The 24,309-nt window shown below is 43.1% G+C and overlaps 1 protein-coding gene across 5 annotated transcripts in view; it reads right to left on the reverse strand.

Annotated features, from left to right (window-relative positions):
- Window positions 1-24,309, reverse strand: part of DEPTOR (DEP domain containing MTOR interacting protein) — a 160,933-nt gene that overhangs the window by 26,687 nt on the left and 109,937 nt on the right. For 3 of the 5 annotated variants that reach the window (XM_040979369.1, XM_040979371.1, XM_040979372.1), the window contains exons 7-8: window positions 19,677-19,747; window positions 17,175-18,485 (exon numbers count right to left, since the gene is read on the reverse strand). In XM_040979369.1, the coding sequence (XP_040835303.1) occupies window positions 18,216-18,485; window positions 19,677-19,747 (341 nt within the window). In that variant the 3' untranslated portion in view covers window positions 17,175-18,215. Of the gene's footprint in view, window positions 1-17,174; window positions 18,486-19,676; window positions 19,748-24,309 lie in introns of those variants that run through there. The other 2 variants (XM_040979370.1, XM_040979373.1) reach the window with 1 other exon arrangement.

The raw sequence follows: 24,309 nt of genomic DNA on the forward strand, positions 1-24,309 counted from the left end.
CTTCCAGCTTTTACATGAGAAATAAGACAAAACAAAGAATGTCAGTTTTCATCACTGTTTTTGAAGGGTTTTTATTTCAGTATATGCAAATTCAGTCATAAATTAAAAAGTTAACGATCTTGTCTCATAGCCTGGCAGACACAATAACGATACCATCCTGTTCTTCACTTACTCAGACACTTAGATTTGTTTCCACTACAGACTGCATTTTGTTTCTCCCTTCAGATTTCTAAATTGAACTCTAACCCCCCAAGTAGCAATTTTTCCGTATGAAAGTATTCAAAATTAATAAACTCACGAAGGAGGAGACTTGATAGGATTGGCAGCCTGATAAGAGACGTTTTCTGTCTGTCTACCAGGTGAGGAAATAATCTCTCCGCATCCTATTTCTGATTAAATGCATTAGGTGATACACACTTAATGTTCTCTGCATGACAGGTATAGATTTGATAATCCATAACAGCCATGAAGCAGTTATCATTGCTCTTTTAAAATATGAAACCAAGACTTTACATTGCCTAGAAAGAAATGGAATAATATGCTGTGCTTTGTTTGCAAATATAAAGTTATATAAGCAACAGTCAACTCACTGAAAGCAGGATGAAGATCATAACAGGCAATACAATAAATGCTGCCTTCAAATACATACTGCTTACCGTGAGTCAGCTACTTAACCAGGAGATCTGGTATTTCATCGTGCCTGTTACAGACACCCCTCAAAAGGTGAGAACAGATAACCATTTTCAGTCTTAGAGGCGAGCTGGGACTCCACCCTTGGTGTCTGACACTTCATCCTGTTCTCCACTGCACAATCATGTCCTAGCCAAATACGAGAAAGACACACCCTGCATGTGTGCAGACATGGATCACAATACAGAGCCAATTTGATGGGTAGGAGAAGAAACACTGTGGAAATGGAAGGAGCAGGCAGAACTCCAGGGTAACAAGGCAGAGCGTGACCTGGCAGTGGAGGACTGAAGCTCAGGGACCTTGAGACAGGTTTCCAGGGAGGACGGCTTCCTCAGCTGAGTGCTGCAAATTGGATATCATGGGGAGCCTCTTGGCGCAGTGTGCACCCATTGACCACACAGGGCAGCATGCATGCCCAGTGCACAAGGTTCTGCATGCAATCCTTCCCTCAATTCCTACCATCCCTGCAGGAAGACACCACAAGTGTCTCCGGTTATCAGATGAGAAAAAAAGCCCAGGGGAACAAAACAGTGTGCCAAAAGTTACATAAACTTGAAGAGTGGAGCCAGGATTCTATCCGACACCTAAACTAACTTCACAAGGCAGAAATCCTATCAGTGTTTTTTTTTGTTGGCATCAGGAACTTTCTGCAGCAGCTTTTTGTTCTGATGGTAGTAACACAAGCGTTATATCTAACACCTACTTAACATTTAGAGCTTTGCATGACATGTACAAATATTATGGCTTAATCTAAAATACAATTTTATAAATCTCATGAGCTTTCTTCCTCTAACACATGTCTTTTTACTAGAAGAGGAGAGACTATAACCCCTCAAAAGGCAAAAAAATTGCTTCTTGGTAGATAAAAAAACAAGGCAGAAAAAAATGTGTTGAAAGAGATGCCTTACAGATTAAATCACCAAAAACAGTCAGAGGTAATGCTGCGTTGATTCAGTTAAATTCTCTTCACCCTGCAGCCAGGGTACAGCTTTCATTATTGCCTTCCAAGGCCCCCTGCTCGTCTGTACCCAATGAGCCTTGTTTGTGTGTCCATGCACACAGATACACACCTCTACATATAAACACAATCATACATGCATTATAAGCACACATATACAAACACACACAAAACTGCAGACATAAACACAGTTGACTCTGTCTCAAGCATGCTTTCCTTCCCTGACTTCCCTATATAAATTATACGCCTTGCTCACTTTCTTTGCAATCCTCAGTCTGCAATTACATAGTCAGCAGAGGCATTATTTGATTCAGGTCTCTTTGTCTCTAAACTCTAAATCTCATGACAGCTGAACATAACGCCCAGCATGTGGCCACAGTCTATCAATGCTGACTGAACAAACAACTGTGCATTGCAGGGCTGGCAGAGCCTGGCACAACGCACATCTCCTTGCTAGCAAGGAACACAGCCCAGAAAAGGGTTCTAGCATGAGCTCCTGTGTAGTGGCCTCTCCTGCTGGCAGAGACCATCTCCCCTAACCCCAGTCATATCCAGTGGTGAATAGAGGACCAGGGACTCTATCACTTTTTCTTAACTAAGATGCAGAAACTCTGCAAGAGCGAGCCATGGTACAGAACCAAAAACAACACATTCTATCCCCACGTAACACTGTGTGCGACAGGAGAGAAACCAATTGCAAACACACCGTGGATGCAGTTTCTTTTCACCTCTGAAAAAGGTCATACCAATCTGTTTCAACAAGGCCCAAATAATCATGGAAAATTAAGAAGGAAACTAGATTCCCTTGAAACATAAAAATGCAGTTTTGTTGCCATGTGAAGGAAAGTCAAAAAGCATGATATTAAAAATGTAAAGTGCAAATTTTGAGAGGGGGACAAAAATTACATCATGACTACTAATTTCTTAGTTAACTTAAAAGATTTTGCTAATTTATGCCATCTTCCGGTTTACATTCCAGATTTCTGCAACATTCAGAGGTAAGCCAGGCACGAACACAGTAACACATTCAATCTAGGTTCCCCCGACAAGGGTGGCAGCACCCAAACTAGCTGAGCCATCATCACCCATTGCTGGAACTCAAGGCAGGTCTGGAACTGGACCCCAGGTAGCGATACGAGATGTGGGTACCCCAAACAGCACCTTAGCTGCTGTGCCAAACACCACTCCTAATGTCTTATTCTGACTCAGTTCTGTTTCTATGCAAACATGGGAAGAAACAAGCAAACAGAAAAAAAAAAGAAACCCAGTAAGTCCACATCCATCAATTCATCACAGCAGGAAGCAAGAAAAGGAGCCAGGAAATCTTGAAATCCCTCTGCGACTTGGCACAGGGTAGCCTGAAATCACAAATTCAGCTTCTCCCAGCATTTAATTATCCCCACTAGAAAAAAAGAAAAAAAAAAAAAGAAAAAGAAAAACTTTCCACAAAAGAGCAAGGCTATCTTTTGTTCCTTATTTGCAAGTGTGGTTCACATTCCTTCTTAGCCTGAAGCTGAATGGTTCCCGCTGACAAGTGTCTAATTAAACTAACAAAAGTGGGTATTTTGTGTGAGTGTGTGTATGTGTGTGGTTTTTTCCACTTGGATGACCCTATAAGATCTAGTCCAGATCCAAGTGAGGAGTTGGTGCCAAGAACAAACAGTCCTTATTTGATCTTCTTCAAGCCAATCCAGGTGAACATGTGACCACTCTAACAATGCATTTGGAATAGAATACAAACCATCCCTGCAGGTGACAGGAAAGGTCACACTTCCCCATGCAGCATACCAAGAGATGGCAGCTTTAATGGAAGATGTTGTCTCTCCACCTCCTGAGTTTCTATTTTTTTGGAGTGACACAAGAGGAAGCACGTGGGCTTTGGGATAGAGAAGCCACATTAGAGCCCAGCTCTGACATTTACCAACTAAGTGACCTTTGCAAAAGGGATGAATGAGTCTCAGTTTCCTTATTTGTAAAGTCAGAAGAACATTTCCCACTAACCTTTACAAGTTGCTAGAACAATGAGATTACACATGCTAAAACATGTGGCAACACCATGCAGATGTTCAACAAGTGAATTCTCTCAGCCTTTCTACAGAAGAACTGGTTAATCCAGACACTTGGTACATTGCTTCCATCACTTAATTCCAAGAATTTAGAATTTAGTAGATACTGGGAGTGTGGTAGTTACTAAAGAGTGATGGCAACTATCAGAGCCAGTGGAGAACATTTAAAAATATAACTAGAGTCTGAAAATTATTATGGAAAAGCAAGACAAGTGTTTGTGTTTCTTCAAAACTCACTTCTTACAATCCTAACATTGGTAAGTCTGCTCAGAGGTGTGGGTGGCTGGAAGAACTCGAGCCAGGCCAGACTTCCTGCTGGAGATCCTAGCTCCCTGTCCACCACTGCCATGCCATGGGTGAATCCTGTGCTTGCAGACAGCCAGAGTGTCAACAGAGCCAGGCTTCGCCTGCTGGTCACCAGGTGGCGAGCTCTGGAGTCCTTGGGGCCTAGAATTACTGACAAGGGACTTCCATGGATAAGGTCACAGTAAGTTTAAGTGAGGAATGAATTCTGAGCGACACTCAATGACAGGGACACTGTACTTGCAGGTAAACAAGGGGACTGAGACCTGGTGATTCGGAGGAGATAGACTGGAAGATCTATATGGGTCAGACTCATGCACCAGCCCACACGGGAATCCAGAGTTGGGCTTCTTAGCATGAAACACTGCTGACCACCACAAGCCAGTCCACACGAAAGCTAGGGCTGGGGGCCTGTCTAGCAGGACTAGATTCCAGTACCAGACTGAATGTTGGAACAGGAGATGGGTCAAATTAGCAGGACCATGAACTAACCAGCACACAAGAGAACCAAGTATGGGGTAGATTCTGTGGGGGCATAGGTGGGCCAAACTCTACGGAATCCAAGTCCCCCTGGTTACCTCAAGAGCTTGGGTGATGATGGGCTGAGCTAGGTATAACCATGGAACCTGTCAACACTCACGGGTATAGGGTCTGAGAATAGTCTGGGCAGGTCCAGGCTGCAGTACCCACATGTGCATCCTAAAACAGGGTGAGGGGCAGGTTGGACCTAACCTTCTTCAACTCATACTAGGCCAAGATGAAGGGACAGGCTATGCTGGACAAGGGCCTAACATCCACTGGCATGCGTGAGATCTGGGTCTGGAAGTGGGCTGAGTGGGGGAACTTGGTTAACTTGGGTGAGCACACGGTCCAGGCCTGGGAGTTGGGCAGGCTGGGCAAGATAGCTCCAACTGTTGGCTAGTGTGTTGGGTGGTTTTAGAAGGGGGAAGACTGGGCAGCCTTAGCTCACCGGCAAGTACAGAAACCAGGCTGGGTGTAGGTCATGCTGTTCTAGATTGTCACACCTACTGGTTTGCATGAGCCAAGAATGGCAGCAGACTGAGCAGGGCCAGGTTCCAGCATCCATCAATGAGAGTTGGGACTAGGGTCAGGCCAGGCCAGGCTAAAGCATCCAAAGGCAAAGGCCAAGACAAGTGAGGAGCTATGCCAAGCTGGGTCAGAGCAACCACTGGCATGTGTGGGATCTGTGGCTGGAAACAGGCTTGGTTGTGAAACAAATGGGACACCTTGGCTGAGTTGTGGTTCCCACTGGCGAGTGCAAAGGCCAGAGTCAGGGCTGCTGTCTAGTCTGGGAATGGCTGTAGTGTTCCTTGGCACAAGTGTTGACTGGGTATCAGGTATGCTAGACTGGGCTAGACCCCAGCACCCACTGGTGCTCTGGAGAACCAGGGCAGGTGTAGGATGAGCTAGGCTAGTAGGTCTTGATCTCTGCTGAGCCATATGCGAGCTGTGTCTGCTTGTGGACCAGGCTTGGCTAGGCTGTAACACCACAGTAAAAACTGGAATGGGTGAAGGCCAATGAGGAAAGGCCATTGTTCCTGCTAGGACACGAGATAGACTAAGTAGGGCTGGCCCATGGACCATTTGTGTACATGAGATCTGACATTGGGAGAGGTTCTGATAGAGGAACTTGGGCAACTCCCCTGCCAGAACAATCTCTGCAGGTAAGTACAAGAACCACAATAGGGAGTAACCTGGACCAGGCCAGAGAATGGTACCCACCAGCATGCATTTGGCTAGGTTGGGGTGAAACAGGCTGGGACAGTTCATATTACTTGTTGGCGACCTGAGCGCCAGAATGGAGTGTGGGTTGGGCCGAGTTGAGTCACAACACAACCCAGTTCACATAAGGGCCAGGACTGGGTGCCTTATGTAGCCCCCACCAGCGTGAGTTGAAATTGGGAGTGGGACAGGCCCAGTCAGGCTATAGCACCCACTGGCAAATGCTGAAGTGAGGTGGGCCATGTCAGACTGGGTCACAGCCCCCCAACTAGCACACATGAGATCCAGGGGTCGGGAAGTAGACCTGGTAGGAGGGCTGCATGGGGCTCCCCTGCTGGACTACCACTCCAATTTAAGAGTAGGAGTTGGGATGGGACAGAAGGCAGGGCTACAACACCTCTTGGCCTCATGTGAACTGGGAAATCCAGGCTAGGTTTGACTGTTCTTACTGGTGCAAGTGTAAGTCAGAGTGAGTGTGGGTTGGAGAGGTTTTGCCACAACATCAGCTGGTAGATGCTGGCATGGGGGGTGAATTCTGTCAAGTTAAACTTCAGAACCTCCTGGAAAGTGCAAGATCCAGGAGTAGGAGTGGGCCCAGTAGGGAAACAGTGGACACCATCCTCCTGAGTTGCCACTCTGATTGGTGAGCATGAGAACCAGGACTGGGGCAGGCATGAGGCATGAATACCACAGAGTGGCACCTGCTAGCATATGTGTGGGAAGAACAGTGGGACTAGTTAGGTTGAACTAGGCTTCAATGCCCATTGACATGTATGAGAGATGAATGGGTTATGGGACAGACTAGATCAGTCTGCTGTACATACTGTCAAGCATGGGAACCAGGAAAGAGGGTTGGCCTGGTGGGGTGATTTTGAGTCACTCCAACTAGGCTGTAGCTCCAACTAGCGTACATGAAGGCAGAGTGTGTGGTGCACAGGATAGGGCCAGGGTGCAACACCCATTGTTTTGTGTAACAGACAGACCTGGAGACATAACCACCAGCAGTGCATAAGCTGACTGGGGTGACAGACTGTGCTGGACCCTGTACTGGCAAATGCACGTAAGAATCAGGTATGAAATCACCTCAGATGAAATTTCCAGGGGGATCCACTCAACTGAATTGCTGGACTCAGAACTTCAATCATGCTGAGAACTGCAGGTTCTATGGTCTGACCATGGGAGAGCCCGGATCTCCTCCATGGCTTAGATGGAGCAGAGCACTGAACAGCAAATCCAGGTGCTCATGAAGAATATGGCAGTCCATTGGAACCTGCAGAGGACACCTGGTACCACAATAGAGGATGGAGGACAGAACAAAACAGTCAACTACCCCAGCCAAGTGTTGGCAGTGAATAACTGGGCAAGCGAGACTCTAAGGTGAACTAAGTCAACCAGTGGTTTCTGGAAAGATTTAATTGTGCCTGGATTGATGAAATCAGCCATAATTCAGAACTACTGAACTATAAAAACATCACGAACAGAACTCTCAGAGCATGCCCCACATCGAGGGCCCTGGGAGGGTGGAGGGGGCTGTCCTCCATCCCAATGCGTGGAAGCGATAGGGAGGCTGGGTGTGGCTTCTCTCCGTGCCTCCCCCTGTCCCCAGATATAGGAAGAAAAAAAGAGAATGTGGAAATGGTGATTTCTTTGACCATAATTACCCTAATCAGCTATGTAAAAATCATCAAAAATAAAATAATTAATATATTTTTAAAAAAAATCCTAACATCAATGTGGCGGTTTCAAGAAGCACACCTTTGAGAGGTAACTGGGATAAGAGCATGGAACCCTTGTAAATAGGATTAGCGTCTTCATTAGAAGAGACAGAAGATCCTGCTTTTGACTCTCTCTGCTCCATGTCACGTGAAGTTAAGACAGAAACTCTGAGGCCTTCATCAGACACTGGACTTCCCAAATGAACATGTATTAAGTTACCCAATCTATGGTACTTTTACAGAGCAGTCCGATTCTTAAATCGGGACAAGGGAGATATGGCAAGGTGTAACTGGAGGAAGTCAGAAGGACCATCCCAGGATATTTAACAAAGGCTTCTCTGAATAAATTAATAGTTAATCATATTTGAAGCACACCAGTGGAAGAGCTATTGCCCATTAAATAGGAATAAGCCTGACACTTTGGAGAAATAGAGGAGGCTGAATGCAAAACAGTGCAGGAGATAAGACCCAGTCCTAAATTCCAGGCCACAGTGTCTGGAGCCCATTACTGCTGTAATGCTAAGCCACCAAAGAAGCGTTAAGTGCCAGAGTCACTTAAGAAGCACATAACAGGCATAATCACGATGTACTAGTGAAATGCCAAGATTCAGTCCTCACTAGAGTGAAAGATGCTCATCAGCTCACATAAAATTTGATAAGCAAAAGCAGTGTGATCCAGAGTGGGTTTGGATTTGATGTGATGAAAAAAGAGGATCCATGAGAGGCTGTGACACAGCCAGTGTTTACACGCCACTCATTAGGGCGTACCTGTAGAAGAGCTTGGAGAAGGCATTGGCTTCTTTTTGCCAACAACAAAGATGTCCTCCTGGAATCACTGGTCCCTCTAGGATGTCAGCCTTGGGATGTGGTAGTAAACGCGCTCTGGTAGAGAAGGGGCCTCAACTGGCACAGGGTGAGCCACAAGGAGAGCCAACAAGGACAACAAGTACATGACTGTTCTGTTTTCTCTGTTCCCCTCTGAAAGTAACCTGCAACTACTCGCATGAAACTGAAAGAGCGAGTGAAAGTTACTCATAGAAAAATGCAGGAAACAACTTCTGGGTGCAAATACATTGTATAGGTTGATGAAACCTTGAATAATTTCCAAACTTCATACTCCATTCTACATTTGCAGTGCTAACAAAAAGTATGCTAAACCAAAAGATCTTTTGGAATAACTCCAAATTCAAAGATGTTGGTGTATATAAGAATTTTAATGACATTACAGCCACTGGGAAAGGAGGAGGGTAGTACAAAATGACAAATTATTTAAAAAGAGCATAATGAATTATTCTCTTTTGTGTATGGGGCTTGATTTAGGCCACTCTTAAAACAACTGACGTTATCATCTGTGGCTTCTGTTGTAACATTTATTCCTTTTCTGTTCTTTGGAAACAAATAATCTACTACTTCATGAAGAGAAGCAAGGGGGACAGAGAAATGGACCGTAGCTTACTTTAAAAGTTTTTATGCATGCTTGAGATAGTTCAAAAGTCTAATATGCCACAAAAACTGAATTCTACTGAAAACGAAGGCCAGTTGAACCCCAGCAAATTACAGCCCTATGCATTGACATGTTCTGGACACGCATCTGAGCAAACAGCACTACCATGGCTCAAACAGGGATTAACAGTGTCCCACAATGGTTTGTGTGCTGGAAGTGTGGTGCCCCGGGTTGGTAGCATTGACATGGTAGAATCCGCAAGAGGTAGAGACCCATGGAAGGTGGTTAGGTCATTTTGCATATAGCTCTCTGAAGAAAACAATGCAATTCTCATAGTTAGTTGTTCCAAAAAGATGGGGTTGTGGTTTTCAGGTCAAACTGCAGTCTGCAGTGAGGTATCCCACACAGGTGTTGGCTAGTCTTGGCTACTCTGATTCTAATCCAGCTATGGTGCAACATGCTCCTGACTTTGGCCTTGTCCAGCCCTGGCCATTGTGCACATCTGGGGAGTAAAGCAGCAGACAGTAACATTTGCTCTTTTTCTGTCTCTCATTATCTTTTGGCAAATCTGTTTTCAACTATATAAAATATATATTTTTATATATATATATATAAATATTTTTAAAAGAGGAAGTTTGTCCCTTGAATCTTTCTAACTGTGCCCCAAATATTTTTTGAAAGACAGAGACAGAGAGATCTTGTGTCTGATTCCTTCCTTAAATGTCTGCCACACTTAGGACAAGGCCACGCTAAAACTACCAACCCTGAACTCTATCCAGATTTCCAATGAGTATAGCCGGTTCCTAAATCACCTCACGCTGTCTTCCAAGGTCCGCACTGGCAAGAAACCGGAATACAGAGCAGAGGTAGGACTTGAACCCAGGCCCTCTGCTAAGACATGAAGGCATCTCAAGGGGAATTTTAACAACAGTATCACATTACTGCCCTCTAGAAAAGTAAATTCAATGCAGACATGAAGATACCTGCATAAAAGGCTCTATCTAAATGAAGCAGTGTTCCCCTTTGACAGCCAACACCTTCAGTCCAGGGCCTAGCCTGCTCACATGCTTGAGTCCCAAATGTTAAAGCTTTCTATTTCTTATTTAAAAGAAAAAAAAAGTGAAATGAAAGAAAAACACAGTAAATCTGATAAACTGAATTAAAACATGATTTCCACATTGGTCAAGTGAAACAGTGAAGTTAAACAGCCACTGCAAAAGTGTAACAATTACAGTGGCTAGAATGATCACAGCAGCCCAGCTGCAGGGCCTCTGCTCCCATTGGAAATCAGGAGCAAACCAGAGTGTGGGCAGCAGGGGTGGGCCTGGCGCTCAGGTACTGAAGCATGCTGAGGGCCCTGGGGCAGCTCTTGGAGTTAGACACTGAACACTGGGTAATGTCTGCTGCCTAGACCAAGCAGTTTAACCAGCATGCGGGTGGGTGGGTCTCCTGAGAGGCCCGCACAAAGGCCTGTGGTGGTCCTGGGCAAGGTCAGAAACGTTTGGTCTTTAGATTAGAACATATAAATGGCTCCTTGCAAAGTGAAATTACTTGCAGCAAATACACACACTAAAGTAGAAAAATGAGTGTTTTGAGTAACAAATCAATGCACTTAGCACTTTCTAGGAGGTCAGAGCTTGTGGCATTGCTGGTTAAGCAGCTTTAAAATACCTGTAATCCCACACTGGAGCGCCTGGGTTGGAGACCCATCTCCACTTCTGATCTAGCTTCCTGCTAATTCAAACCCTTGGTGGCAGCAGAGGATGGTTCAAGAACTTAGGTCCTAGTCCCTCAATTAATAAAGTTTAATAAACCGCTTTTAAAAAGTTCATAGTGAACACTCACAGCTAAATTACAAAGATATGCTATGTGTAATTGTTTTATTTAACCCACCAATAGTACAATTCAAAAATATAGATCTACAAGTCATTCTAATTTAGAATTTGGCCAAAAGTATCATCTTAGAGCAGTTTTAGGACTAGATTCTAATAATATTTCTTAACATTCCATTGAAGTGCTTCCCTCACATGAGTAAATGCCATATTAAATAATTTAAGTAAGTTTTTGCCTACAGAGTTATCAGAATTTCTAATATGTTAACGTGATCTGTGAATTTCCAAGAGGGGTTAAAGTATGTGCTTTGATCACCATAGCACAGGACAAGAGAGCGGGCTAGACAGAGTTACACAGCCCTGGGGTGAACATGCAGTTCCAAGGACTTCTGCACTGCTCTGGAGGACACGGAAGCTGCTACACCAAACATACGAACCATATGAAGTATTAGCCTATAACACTGAAAAACATACATCAGGTAACCCAAAGAATTAACTAATTGATGGCCTTTAGAAAGCTCATGCATACTAATCAATGAAGATGACCTAGAATCAATTAAATTTCCTGTACACTTGGCTGAGCAGGGCAAGGGTTTTAGCTGTACTGTAAATCCATTGCTTTCCTGAAAGGAAAGCTTTAAGCCAAGGCTTCATGCAAGTGAGTGCATGCTCAGAACTTGCCCAACTGTGCCAGAACTCTTCATCCTAGGTATTTCACTGTGGAAATAAAATCTGAACATCTTCCTACAGCCAAGACTTCCATTAGAAAAGGAGAAAAGCAGCCTTGGCATGGGTAGGAGTGCTCGCCCTGCATGATCCCTGCCAGCTTTTCCGCCAAGCTTCTTCAGTGTTGTGCCTACCGCAGCACTGAGAAGGTAACACAGGTCGCCTCAAGCAACAACGCTGCCCCAGGGCACAGGACTTGGTAGGCTTGGGCCGCCCTCACATGGCCAAGGCCTTCAAATCAGAGGACAGAGTCGGCATCTAATCACAGCGACATTAACCACCCAGACTGGTGATAATAGCGCCCTCTCCCAAGAGCATTCTCTGCTGCCTACCTCTGCCCTCCAGATTACATATCAATAGCAGAGGGCAAATGCTGGAGAACAGGAGAGGGAGAGCCAAGCTCTGAGGAACTGCCTGCTGCTGTGCTGGCTTCCTGTAGGAGGAGATTCCAAGGGCAAGGAGCCAGGAGCTCAATGAATACGTGGGAGGGATGATCTTTAGTTGTCAAGCCTTCTGCACGGCTCAGGGGCCTGGCTGCCTGGAGGGTTAACCAGGAAAGGTGAAGTGTTTCATAAATGACAGAGCAAGGCTGAGCGAGGTGGAAGCATTTTGAGGCAGAACACTGCAATTTGAAAAACCTCTTTGATTTCTGTGTATGTACAAACAACGTGTAGACATAACAATATAAATCAAAATGTTAACAATGCTAAACTTTATTGTATGCCACTACAGTGCAATAAAGCTTCCTTACACATGCTAAGAGTAGGGATGAAAATTTGATGCAGCAATTAAGACATCACCAAGGATTCTCACATTCTATATTACGGTCCCTAGGTGTGAGTCCTGGATCCATTTCTGGTTCCAGCTTCATGTTAACATGTGCCCTGGGAGGTGGCAGCTGAGGTCAAGTGCTTGGGTCCCTGTCACTCATTTGGGAAACCTGAATTGGATGTGTAGCTCCTGGCTTCAACCTAGCTCTGCCCTAGCAGCAGCTGAAGGCATTCGTCGGGGGGTAAACTAACTTATAGTAAGACTGATCTGTCTATGTGTCTCTGCTTTTAAATAAAGGGGATTCATTATTCATTTATTTTTTAAATTCTTAAAATCTTTTATTTGTTATTATTATTATTCCTTTTATTATACAGTTCTATGGGTCCCTGGGATTTCCTTTATTCCCTCCCTGAATTCCTTCCCCTGCACTGAGTTCCCCTATATCATTACTAAAGTATAGTTCTTCATACACAGTCATATGTCCATTATTGGGGGCATGGACAATGGCAGAGAGTCCAGAATCCTATTGTCATATAGTAAACAGTTTCATTGGAAGTCCATCTTTGGTCTGGAAGGAGAAATGCATACTGCATTGTATCCTCATATCTGATATGTTAGTCTCCATTTCACAGTTACTGCACATCCCCTTATATGAAGTCATGATACAAAATCAACAATAGGAAGAAAAATAGAAATTTGCAATACCATGAAGTTAAATAATATGCTACTAGATATGAGAGTCTCCATTACACAGCTACTATACATCCTCTTAAATGAAAAGCCACAAAACAAAATTAACAACAGCATGAAAAAAGAAATTAACAACATGAAGCTAAACAACATGCTACTGAATGACTGATGTGTCGCTGCAGAAATGAAAATCAAGAACCTTCTTGAAGAAAATAATGCTACTATATGATCTGTGAGTCATTAAAGAATTTAATCAGAAGAACCTATTTTGAAGAGAAGAAACTAACAATAACAAAAAATCAAAATCCATGAGATAGTTTCTGCTGATTTTTGTTGGTGAAATGTGTCTCCTGAAGGTAAAGATGGGTTTTATTTTTTTAATCCAGTCTACTAATCTATGACGTTTGATTGAGCTTAAGCCATTTACATTCAGGGTTAATACATATGGGTGGTATTTTGGTCCTGTCATTTTAGGAATGGGTTGTTCACTGGTTTAGTTTTCTGTTATCATTTAACTGGAATGTTCTTCACATTTGCCTTTGGTTTTGGTGGGCACTATTCCTCCTCTCTGTCAAGAGAACATCTTTAAGTATCCTTTGTAAGGCAGGTTTGAAAGAGGCAAATTCTTTTAAACTTTTCTTTCATATGGAAGAATTTTATTTCATTTTCAAAGAGAAAAGAAAGATTTGCTGGATATGTTATCTTAGGTTGACACTTCTTTTGCTTTTAGAATGTGGAATATGTCGCTCCATTCTCTTGCCTGTAGAGTTTCCTGTGAGAGATCTCCTGTGAGTTTAATTGGCATTCATTTATATGTCAACTGATTTTTTTTCACGTGCACATTTAAGGATCTTTTCCTTATGCTCAATTGAAGAGACCTTGATGATCATGTGAAGATCACTTTTCACCAACCCTGCTGGGAGTTCTGTGCCCCTCCTCAATGTTGTTTCCCAATTCTTTCTCCAGATTAGGGAAATTTTCCTTTATTATTTCATTGAATATACTTTTAATCCAAGTTTCTCTTTCTATACCTTCTGGGACTCCCATAACTCTTATGTTTGGCCTATGAAACACAAGTCGATGGCACTAGTGTACACAAATAATTCCACATATAAGAAATTTTAAGTACAGTCCCCTTTAAAATAGAGAAGAATCTTAAACACCTAGGAATTAAGCTAACTAAATATGTGGAAGACCTCTATGACAAAAACTACAAAACATTTAAAAAGGATATAGAAGATGTTGAAAAATGGAGATATTTACCATGTTCCTGGATAGGCAGGACCAACATCATCATAATGATCATATTATCAAAAGTAATATACAGATTCAATGCAATCCCAACCAAAATCCCAACAACATTCTTATCAGATATAGAAAAGATACAAAGTTCATCTGGAATCACAAAAGACCACAAATAGCCAAAGCTATCCTGCAAAATAGAAATCAAGTTGGAGGAATCACAATTCTAGACCTCAAGACATACTATAGAGCAGTGGTTATCAATACAGTCTGGTACTGGTACAGAAACAAATTCCTGAATACTTTTTTTTGGCCTGATCCAGCTCTGCTTCCAGCTTTTTGTTTGTTTCTCCCTGGTGACAGAAAATATCTTCTAATTTTAAAATTCTTTCTTCTGCCTCCTTTGTTCTATTTTGGAGACTCTCCATTGTATTTATAATTTGTTCCACTGTATTCTTCATTTCTGAAATATCACTTTCATTTGATTCATTTTCAGTGTGACATATTCCTTAAATTCCTTGAATCCTTGCTTTATGTGCTTTTCATTGTTGGTAAGAAGCTTTATAACAAGTGTTTTGAATTCTGTGTCTCTCATTTTCTCAATGTCTTCCTCAGTTAACTCTGAGGTTTGCATATGGTTTTGCTCCTTTGCAGGTGAGTCTTCAGTAAAATTTATTGTGTCTCTGTCTATTTTTGCTCTTGGTCATATTTCTGGTTAGCTGAATCTTCTCCTTGGGACAGGTTTTTTAGGCTGTGTCATCTACAGGTCTACAGTTCGATTTTACTTACTGCAGTTGGTACATGGCTCATTGTTTGCAGCCAATTGTTCCACTCCGTTCTGTGTGTTGGGTTTTTACGTTGGATTTCCACCATGGTCTCCGTAGTCCCAGCTCCTGGTTCACCACTCTCCACAACCATTCTCCCACTTCCCGTTGGAGCAGCTGTGAGGATTAGGGAGACACCAGGTGTCCTATATAGCTAGGTTGTTGGTGGCGCTGATCTTGCAGAAACCTGTGGCTATTAGGTCTGAGAACCACAAGGTCCTATTTTGACCTGTACGATGCCATAGTCAGTATTATTTTCCTATGGGACCAGTGCAATGCACTGAGCTCAGTGGGTTCTCGCCAAGCTCAGCACATGCGCAGCTCACTGTTGTCCCCTGCAGTCCTAAAACTTTTGCTACACTGCACAAAATGGTGCCTGACGTATCACTACTAGAGTTCCCAATCTGCTGGCCATCAGGTCTGAGGGCTACCTGGGCCTGTCTTGTGTGGAACCTGTAGGAAACCACGCTGTAGCAGTGCGCTGAATCATAAATGGGTTCACTCCCGGCTCAGAGTATGTTCAGAACTTTCTCATGTCTTTTCCTCCTTAAACAAAATGAAGCTGATTCAGCTCTATGGGGGCGGACCAGGCTGTGAAATCCACCCTGTTTCTGCACTGCCCATCTGGGATCTGCTGCTCTGTCTTTGCTCCTGGTCAAATCAAATGGATCAGCAGGTCGAGCAGTTCTTCTTCTTTTTTTTTTTTAAAGATTTATTCATTTTTATTACAAAGTCAGATATACAGAGAGGAGGAGAGATAGAGAAGAAGGTCTTTCGTCTGATGATTCACTCCCCACGTGAGCCACAATGGCCCGTACTGCACCGATCTGAAGCCAGGAACCAGCAACCTCTTCCGGGTTTCCCACACGGGTGCAGGGTCCCAAAGCTTTTGGCCATCCTCCACTGCTTTCCCAGGCCACAAGCAGGGAGCAGGATGGGAAGTGGGGCCGCCAGGATTAGAACCAGCGCCCATATGGGATCCCGGGGGGGTTCAAGGTGAGGACTTTAGCTGCTAGGACACACTGTGGACCCAAGTAGTTCTTTATTTAGGTTCACCTCCAGGGCTCCCAGTGAAAGTCCCTTCCCACATGGTTGCTGGTGGAATTCCGGGTGCTGGTGGAGTTCAGATTGCCGTTAGCTGAGTGCCACTGGAGTATCAGTCATTGCAACACCACACCATTGTGTCCACTGCTCACCTGTGTCTGTCAGTCTCCAGGTACCCCTCTGCTGTTGTTCTGTCCTCTCCTATTTCCTGGAATGTGCCCTCTCTGCTTCATACTGGTTAATGTTTCTCTGTCCATTTCAATGTGTCCTTATCCTATTCCGCCATCTAGATTCCCCCTCGGTTCATTATTCATTCATTTTAAATGTTGAGAAGCCTTCTCTGAGTTAGGAAAGTTTGTGATACGGAGAAGTGGATAGTGTTACTCGGCAGAGGAAGCCCAGCTGTGATTTGACAGCTGCAACTGATTAGCCGAGCAATGCAGGCAACCATTTGACAGCTCTCGGTGACCCGTGCAGTACTACTAGCTACCGCTGAACTGCTGCATCCAATCCACACAACAGTGCGGTCACTGACTGACAATTCCAGGTGACCTGCAATGTGACAGCTGCAGTACAACTCACCACAAGGCAGCTCCAGCAGCCTGTGGCAGGACAGCCGCAGCCAGCCATGCATAATTGGCCAGCCTGGTTTGCACATCACTCCCTCCTTCCATGTTCTACTCAAAACCTTCCTTTTCTGTCCATCATGTAGACCTCCTTTTCTGTGCACCATTCAGGCCTGCATTCCATGCACCACCAAGCCTTTACATGCTTGAGAAACCACAAGTTCCACAACACTACAAAACTTGGAACAAGTACCAGTTAGAAATAACCAATTTTCAGCAGCAGTATATGTCCGAGTGATGGCCATTGGCTCATCATAATGTCAATAAAAAAAAATTATCACAGGTGGTACTCCCAACTCCATGATGCACTTGATACCATGACACTTGCAAGAACACAGAAATGGCTGGTATAAAAACTCCACCCCCTATGAATATGCAATTAAACTCAACTCCACACATTACCTCCTAAGACTCCAGGTAGCATAAAGGGACAACCTAGCCATGTTGAGTGGAGTTTTTGCTTTTCACTATGAGTTTTCTTTTTCTTGTTTGGTGCCTTATGTGTTTTTGGCATTTTGTTCATTCTCCTTCAAACTTGCCTACATGTTTCCTCTGCTTTGAATAAATCTTACTTCCCTGCACATCTTTATGTATCCTCTTTTTGAATTCTGACATTTGTAGAGGGAAGAACCTGGGATAAATCTAGCTCGGGACCAATTGTGGGTAATTTTATTATTTGTATTCTGTTTGTTCATAGTATATACGAATACACATCTATAAATAAAATTCTGGCACTAGAAAATATGTTAAGAACTATTTTCAGAAACCCTGCATAAGTTACTCAATGCTGAATTGATGTTTGTGTGGCTCTTTGTACTTAATCAGGTCATTCTAAATACTGATCTACAAAGCAGCTGAGGGAAATATGACTGCTATTTCAGAGAGGAGGAAACAGGTGTGACGAGCAGAATCCAGAGAGGAATCCAGAGCTCATCTTCCAAATGCCATGGTTCCTGTTTCTTGTCCTCAATGTACTTATGAGTCAGGATGCACCACTGGATGCATGAATCCCACAGGAATGTATCTTTCATAGATCAGAAGTAAAACTGTTATACACACCTGTACACACACACACACCCATAGTATTCAAGCAAAAAGGAATGTATGAAGATACTTCAGAAGGTTTAGGGAAAACAGAATTAAAAAAATCTTTTTGTTACCCCAAATTTAAAATACAGGCATATTTTTGTCACAGTATAAATTTCTGCAAACTTTGTGAAGATAAGCATGGCTTTCGAAATTTCTACACCAAAATATTTATATGTTAATTCCACCTTTCACAAACTTTTGAAAGTACACTTGTGTATATAGTTTTTTCTAACTCAGCACTATTTGAGAAAATAAATGTCCTGGAAAACCAAGACATGTTGGAGATGGATTTTTCCCTCTTGGTTATTACACCCTGTAATCTAAATTTCATTTCAATCCTATTCAAGAAGGAAAAAGGAAATCTGGCAACAAAAAAAATGAAATCACTCAGGGAGACAGTTAAGATGGTACCAAACGAGGAACTAAGGTTATAGGTACCTTGGCACTGCTATTCATACAGAAGAAAGAATCAGGGGAGGGCTTGGGAGAAGAAAGACAAAGGGAAGATAGAACTGTACAACGTAAGAGGTTTTGGATCCTAAGTGAGAATCGCAAGCATTTCCACCAGAAGAACTTGGAACAGGTGCATCAGAGGGTGAGTGAAGTGCCAAGGCTACCTTCATTCCTGCTGCTGCGGCAGGGCCACTGGGGTCCACGGCTTGGATGTGGCACGGCTTGCTTCCTCTCACCACAAAGCCCCAGCCAACAGCGTCCCCAACAATCTGGGAAAGAAAACCACAATGAGAACCTGGCAGGCAGATCCTAGCAATTCGCTTGTCTTCCCAAGAAAGGGAGAAACTGCCTATGGCTGAGGACAAGCACAGGTGCATCTCTCCCCCGCATGTTCTCTGGCCTGTCAGAGGATCAGAACCCCTTCCTCTATCACAGACTCGGGCCTGTCTCGGAGGAACAAGTGGTAGCAAATGTGACCCGTGGTGCCAAAAGAAGCTGTTTTCCTGGGACATGGCTCCATAAGTAACTGGCAGAGTGCGTCTTTCTGAGGCTGCTTCTCAATGGAATAGCAGACTCCGTTAGGATGTTCAGAAGACCTTTTTTTTTTATATTTATTTTTATTATTTTTTTATTTTTTATTGGAAAGGCAGATATACAGAGAGGAGAGACAGAGAGGAAGATCTTCTGTCCCATGATTCACTCCCCAAGTGAGCACAACGGCCGATGCTATGCCGATCCAAAGCCAGGAGCCTCTTCCAGGTCTCCCACGCGGGTGCAGGGTCCCAAAGCTTTGGGCCGTCCTCAACTGCCTTCCCGGGCCACAGGCAGGGAGCTGGAAGGGAAGTGGGGCTGCTGGGATAGAACTGGCGCCCATATGGGATCCCGGGCATGCAAAGTGAGGACCTTAACCACTTGCGCCACTGTGCCAGATCTTAAAACACTGATTGGAATGTTTCTCCACATCTAGCCTCTGTAACCAAGTTTGTCTTTCTCCTGGAGATCCCAGTGATAAACTTACCTTGCTACATCAGTGAGGCGAAGTGTAACAGTTCAAATTACTAACAGCAGGAAATATGGAAACTCTTAACTTCGCTGAACCCAAATTTACTCTACCAAGAAAACAATGTAAAAAGTACACAGCATCCACAATGAACAAACAGAGTCTGATCCAAAAGCTTTTTGGGACCAGAGAGTGCCTTTTCCTATAGAACCACTTACTAGAATTGGCGTTTATATTCCCTGAGCTCCTCTTTAATACACATCCCAAATGAAACACACAGAGACACATAGTTACAATCATTTAGCAGCAATGCTAGCATTTAAACATAATTTCAAAAAAGAAAACTTTCAAAACACTCAGTCCACTGAGTGCAGGAGAAGCTACACATTGACCCATTGCCATGGCACAGAAAACTGAGTGGCCCAGAAGAACAAAAAAAGCCCAATGAGAAGCAGCCTACCGTGAACGTCTTCCTGGCGTATGGAGCCCCAGGGGTCAGGAGTTCTTCCGAAGTGACGGGTCGCTTCAGCACTGTGAGATAGACACTGTGTCAGGAGTCACGCTTCCTGGTCTACCTGCCCTCGTCTATTTATCAGAAAATACACGGTCTATGCGAGACCACCCATACGCAGGAGCGAAGATCCCTGCATCCCAGTTTCTGCTCGAGCTGAAATAGAAAACCTCAGCTAACATCAACAACCCTAGATGTAACTCACAGAGCTGGGAAAAAGAAAAACAAAGGGAAAGGAAGCAGGTCTAACAGATGGGAGTTGAAACTGTCTATTAAGAAGAGAGCCTTGTTTACTACTGCTCCCATTTCTTCCTGAGGAATCCTCAGATGCATTTATATACTTCAAATAGAAGAAAAGCTGATGCCAGCAGTTTGATAGCCACATCCAACCGTTTCCCCTAACATATCTTACACATCCCACACACTAACTTAGTTCCCTTGTTAACACCGAGGGCTACATGCAACACACTGCTGAAGGATTGTGTAATAACGCTAGTGAATCTTTCTGAACACTCAGCAGGTGCCATGCACTATGCTAGGTGAATGCTAGATACATTCTCTCATTTAAATCACACACAGTATGAGCTAGACTCATTATTATACCCACTGTGCAACAAAGAAGCTTAGAAAAGTTCAACTGCTCACATCCAAGAGTTCAATGCTAAGTCAGTAGAGTTCAGATCAAACGCAGGTGCCAGATTTCAGCACCCACATCCTTGGACATCATGCTATGCATTTCCTCTTGAGCTCTGGTACATTTTAAGCACATTACATAATGTAGAAGCTCAGAATTTAGTGCCCTGTTGTGCTCCCAAGATATCTGCCCTTACTGACTCACTACTGCTGCCCATTACACTGGCAAAGCCAACTGCCCAGCTCTGACTCTGCCTAAAATCCCACCAACAACAGCCTTTCCCATTCATCTTGTGCTCACAATGGCTGGAGAAGCAACAGCCCAAGATACCACAGCAGCCAGTGGTTCAAGAGACAGGGATCATTCTAACTCTAGTTATGAGGACATCTCAAACCACCATAAAGGAATGAAAGGATGAGGCCAGGGCCCTAACCTGACACATACCCGACTCACTGGGCAGCTGGGCCTCACCTGCCAGCCACATGTGCAGCCTCTGGCTCAACAAGCACCCTCCTGAGTGACCATCGAGTGATTCTTGTTGGGAGTGATAGGTGGTTGGGCAGTTTGCTTTCAAAAAGTTTATACAGGAGAAAATAAATTTTTTATTCGCCAAACAAGAGGAACAGGTCAAACAGCACAATGGGAACAGACTCACAGTAGATGGAAAGAACGAACCAAAAGTAGTTTGTGCTTGAGGAATATAGTCTTATTTCTCTGACTACCAAGAAACTTTCCTCATCAATGCTCTGGGAATTTGTGAGTTTGGATATGGAAATCCCACAATATTATTTAGTAACAGTACTGGTGATTTATTTTAGTATCCATTTCTCATTATATCCAAAACATAGAAATTCTGAAGTCCAAATAATTGCTTCATATCCTTGGAAGTTTTAGTCTCCCCAGTGACACTAATAATATTTACTGTATTTGACTGTTTAGAGTGGGGGATTGCCTGGATTAGAACATTTACATACAGAATTAAAAGATATCCTGGTGTAAATAAGATGATCATCTAAAGGTCACACTGTAAATCCCCAATTATCTGCCTGGGGGGGGGGGAACATACATGAGCTCACTGGGTTTTGTGAACTTCAGAGCAAGGGAGAAACTTTTCAAAATATGGGAAAGAGGTTTAGGTGTTACGGCACAACACATGATGCTCATGTTTGGGACATTTTCACTCTATTCCAAAGTGCCTGGCATCAAGTCCCAGCTCCTCTTCTATTCCAGCTTCCTGTTAATGCGCTTGGCATGCAACAGACAACAGTTCAAGTATTTGGGTCTCTGTCACTCATGTGGCAGACAAGGATAGAAGTTTTGGCTGCTGGCTTTGCTATGGTCATTCAGAAAATGATCCTGAAGATGAAAGATTTCTCTTTGTCATTGTCATTCAAATAAAGCTTTTTAAAAATCAGTAAACTTTTCTAAGGCCAGAGGTCAAGAGAAAGTGGGAAACTATCCTACCCTCCTCAGGGAGCACGAAGGACGGCTCATTTCAGCAGGTAACATTTGGTTCACATTCCATCATTTAAAGACTGATACAACTCACACTTTCTTTAAATCGAGATCTTTTGTTTTCATCTTTGTGTCTCCCAACATCTACCAATGAAGAAACATGAAAAAGAAAAGAAACCTCGTTCTTACAGGTGCCTGTGTGAACTGAGAACGGACAATGCACTGAAAAAATGGCCATGAGAGTATTTTTAACCTAAGACAATAATGATGGGCCATACAAGGCTACCATAATATTTCTAAAAAAGAAGCGCCTCATAGTACAGATGAGGAGGATGGCAAAGAGCAGCCTGTGAGAGACTTCCCTAACGGGAGACGCCACCTTAACGTGGCTAGGAAAGAAATGGCTTATACTACAGATGAAGATGAAAAAGAACGTGTGAGAGACCCTCCTAGATGCCACTGTAATGCAGCTAAAAGAGAAAGGCCTTATGCTGCAGATGTGGAAATTAGGAAAAGAAAACTCAGGAGAAATTCTCCTAATGAAAGATGTTACCATAATGTGACTGAAAATGAAATGAGAACTAAGAAAAAGAAGAAAATTTGTAGTGTTAAACCACAGGATTTCTCTAGTGAGGTAAACAAGGATAGGATAATGGAAGAGTTAAATACCAGCCCATGCCATCTCACTCTTAAATCTGATCAAAGACGTTTCCAAATGTCTGATGTTCCCTGGAGACCTCATGAATTCCGACTGCTTTTTCCAATCATACTTAGTCAAGAAAACCATCAACCTATCTATGAAAGCCCAGATGTTAATGCCATCACAGCTTTTAAAAAGGCTTGCTTGTCCTACGGACCTACTTCTTCGTATGTGTGGGAATATTTAAATGGCTGGAGCCAGGCAGCAAACTGGATTCCTTATGATTTTGAAGTAATAGCAAAAATATGACTTTCTCCTTCTCAATATTTACAATGCAAAATGTGGAGAAGCGATATGGCTAAGGAAAAATTGCGATCGTTAGGAGCATCAGGTCGCCAACTCCCTGGAGGGGGGCAATTGACTTATGATATGTTAGTCGGAGATGGACAGTGCATTACTACAGAGCAACAGATACTGCTACCTCAAGCTGCGTTCATTCATATACGAGACGTAGCATTGTGGGCATGGGAGAAAATTGAAGCTGGGTCTGAATTTGCAGGCAGTTATACAAAAGTCTTTCAAGGAGCCAGAGAATCTTATGCTGATTTTGTAAGGTGTTTGACAGACTCCATAGAAAAACAAGTTAGAGGAGAAGGCACTAGGAAATTGTTATTAAAGCAACTGGCTTTTGAGAATGCAAATGAGGATTGCCAGGCTGTTATTCGTCCTATAAAAGAAAAGGAAGATCTTTTGGGTTACCTCAAAGCCTGTCCCAACATAGGCACATTTAAACACCATGCCTGCCTAGCAGCACTTGAAACTTTTGCCATTCAAAAGCAAATTAATGCTAAATGTTTTAACTGTGGCAAGCCAGGACACCTGAGAAAAAATTGCTGGATGCTTCCTACAACTCAAAGATACCACGCTGATACTTCTAACAGTCACTCCCCAGGAATATGTCCTAAGTGCCAAAGAGGCCTGCACTGCAAAAAGGAATGTAAATCTAAAGTTGGTCATGGTGGCAGACGCCTGTGGCCAGAAGACTCCTGGAGAAGCCATTCCCAGGTCCCAAACATTCAGGAATTTACAAAACAGGAACATCCTATTCAATTTGTGCCTGCAGTGAAGCTTCAAACTTAAAATAGCCAGCAAGTAAATCCTGGAGGCTGAAATTTCAATCAATTGTGGTGAATGCATGTTATTCATATAGCACTTTTTCTATACAGCATTGCTTAATCATGTATGCCAATTTTTAAGTACAAGTTTTTATATCAAGTTATGTTCTCTGTCTCATTAAGTTCTTATTGTTTAAAATTAACAAAGTGATGTTCTTGCTTTAAGGAGTATTTGGGCGACGGATAAGGTGAAAGTTTGCTGTTTTTTGTGTTAATGTACCCAGGTTGTAACTGCATGTCTTTTGGAATATTTTATAATGCTGAGGACACTGGGATACAAGAAAACTGGGATACAGGCCTTCAGTTTAACTGCTAGATTTCACTATATTGACCAATTTCAAGGTCTTTTGTTGTGATAAATGTTTAGCTAACTGATTTCATCTGCATATCCACTACAACTTTTGGGAACTTGGAATTCAAAGAAAAGACTGGGCTTTTGTAAATCTTGAGGGTTTTTTGGGGGGACATTTAAAAAAAAACGGGGTGAAGTTTTATCGTAATTTTGGTATAGAATTGAACTGTAACACACTGTTAGATTATTTCAAGCTATAAGTTAAATTAATGTGATATCGTCTATAAAGTGTTTGCATGTATTAATGTAATTCTCATATTTTTGGCTAGTTATCAAATCTCTCACTGCCTTTAATGTGTCAAGGTTTTGTATTTGTTTTAAAGATA

Source organism: Ochotona curzoniae, unplaced genomic scaffold (assembly GCF_017591425.1).
Source record: "Ochotona curzoniae isolate NIBS_2020 unplaced genomic scaffold, NIBS_Ocur_1.0 contig_3190, whole genome shotgun sequence".
Taxonomy (NCBI): domain Eukaryota; kingdom Metazoa; phylum Chordata; class Mammalia; order Lagomorpha; family Ochotonidae; genus Ochotona; species Ochotona curzoniae.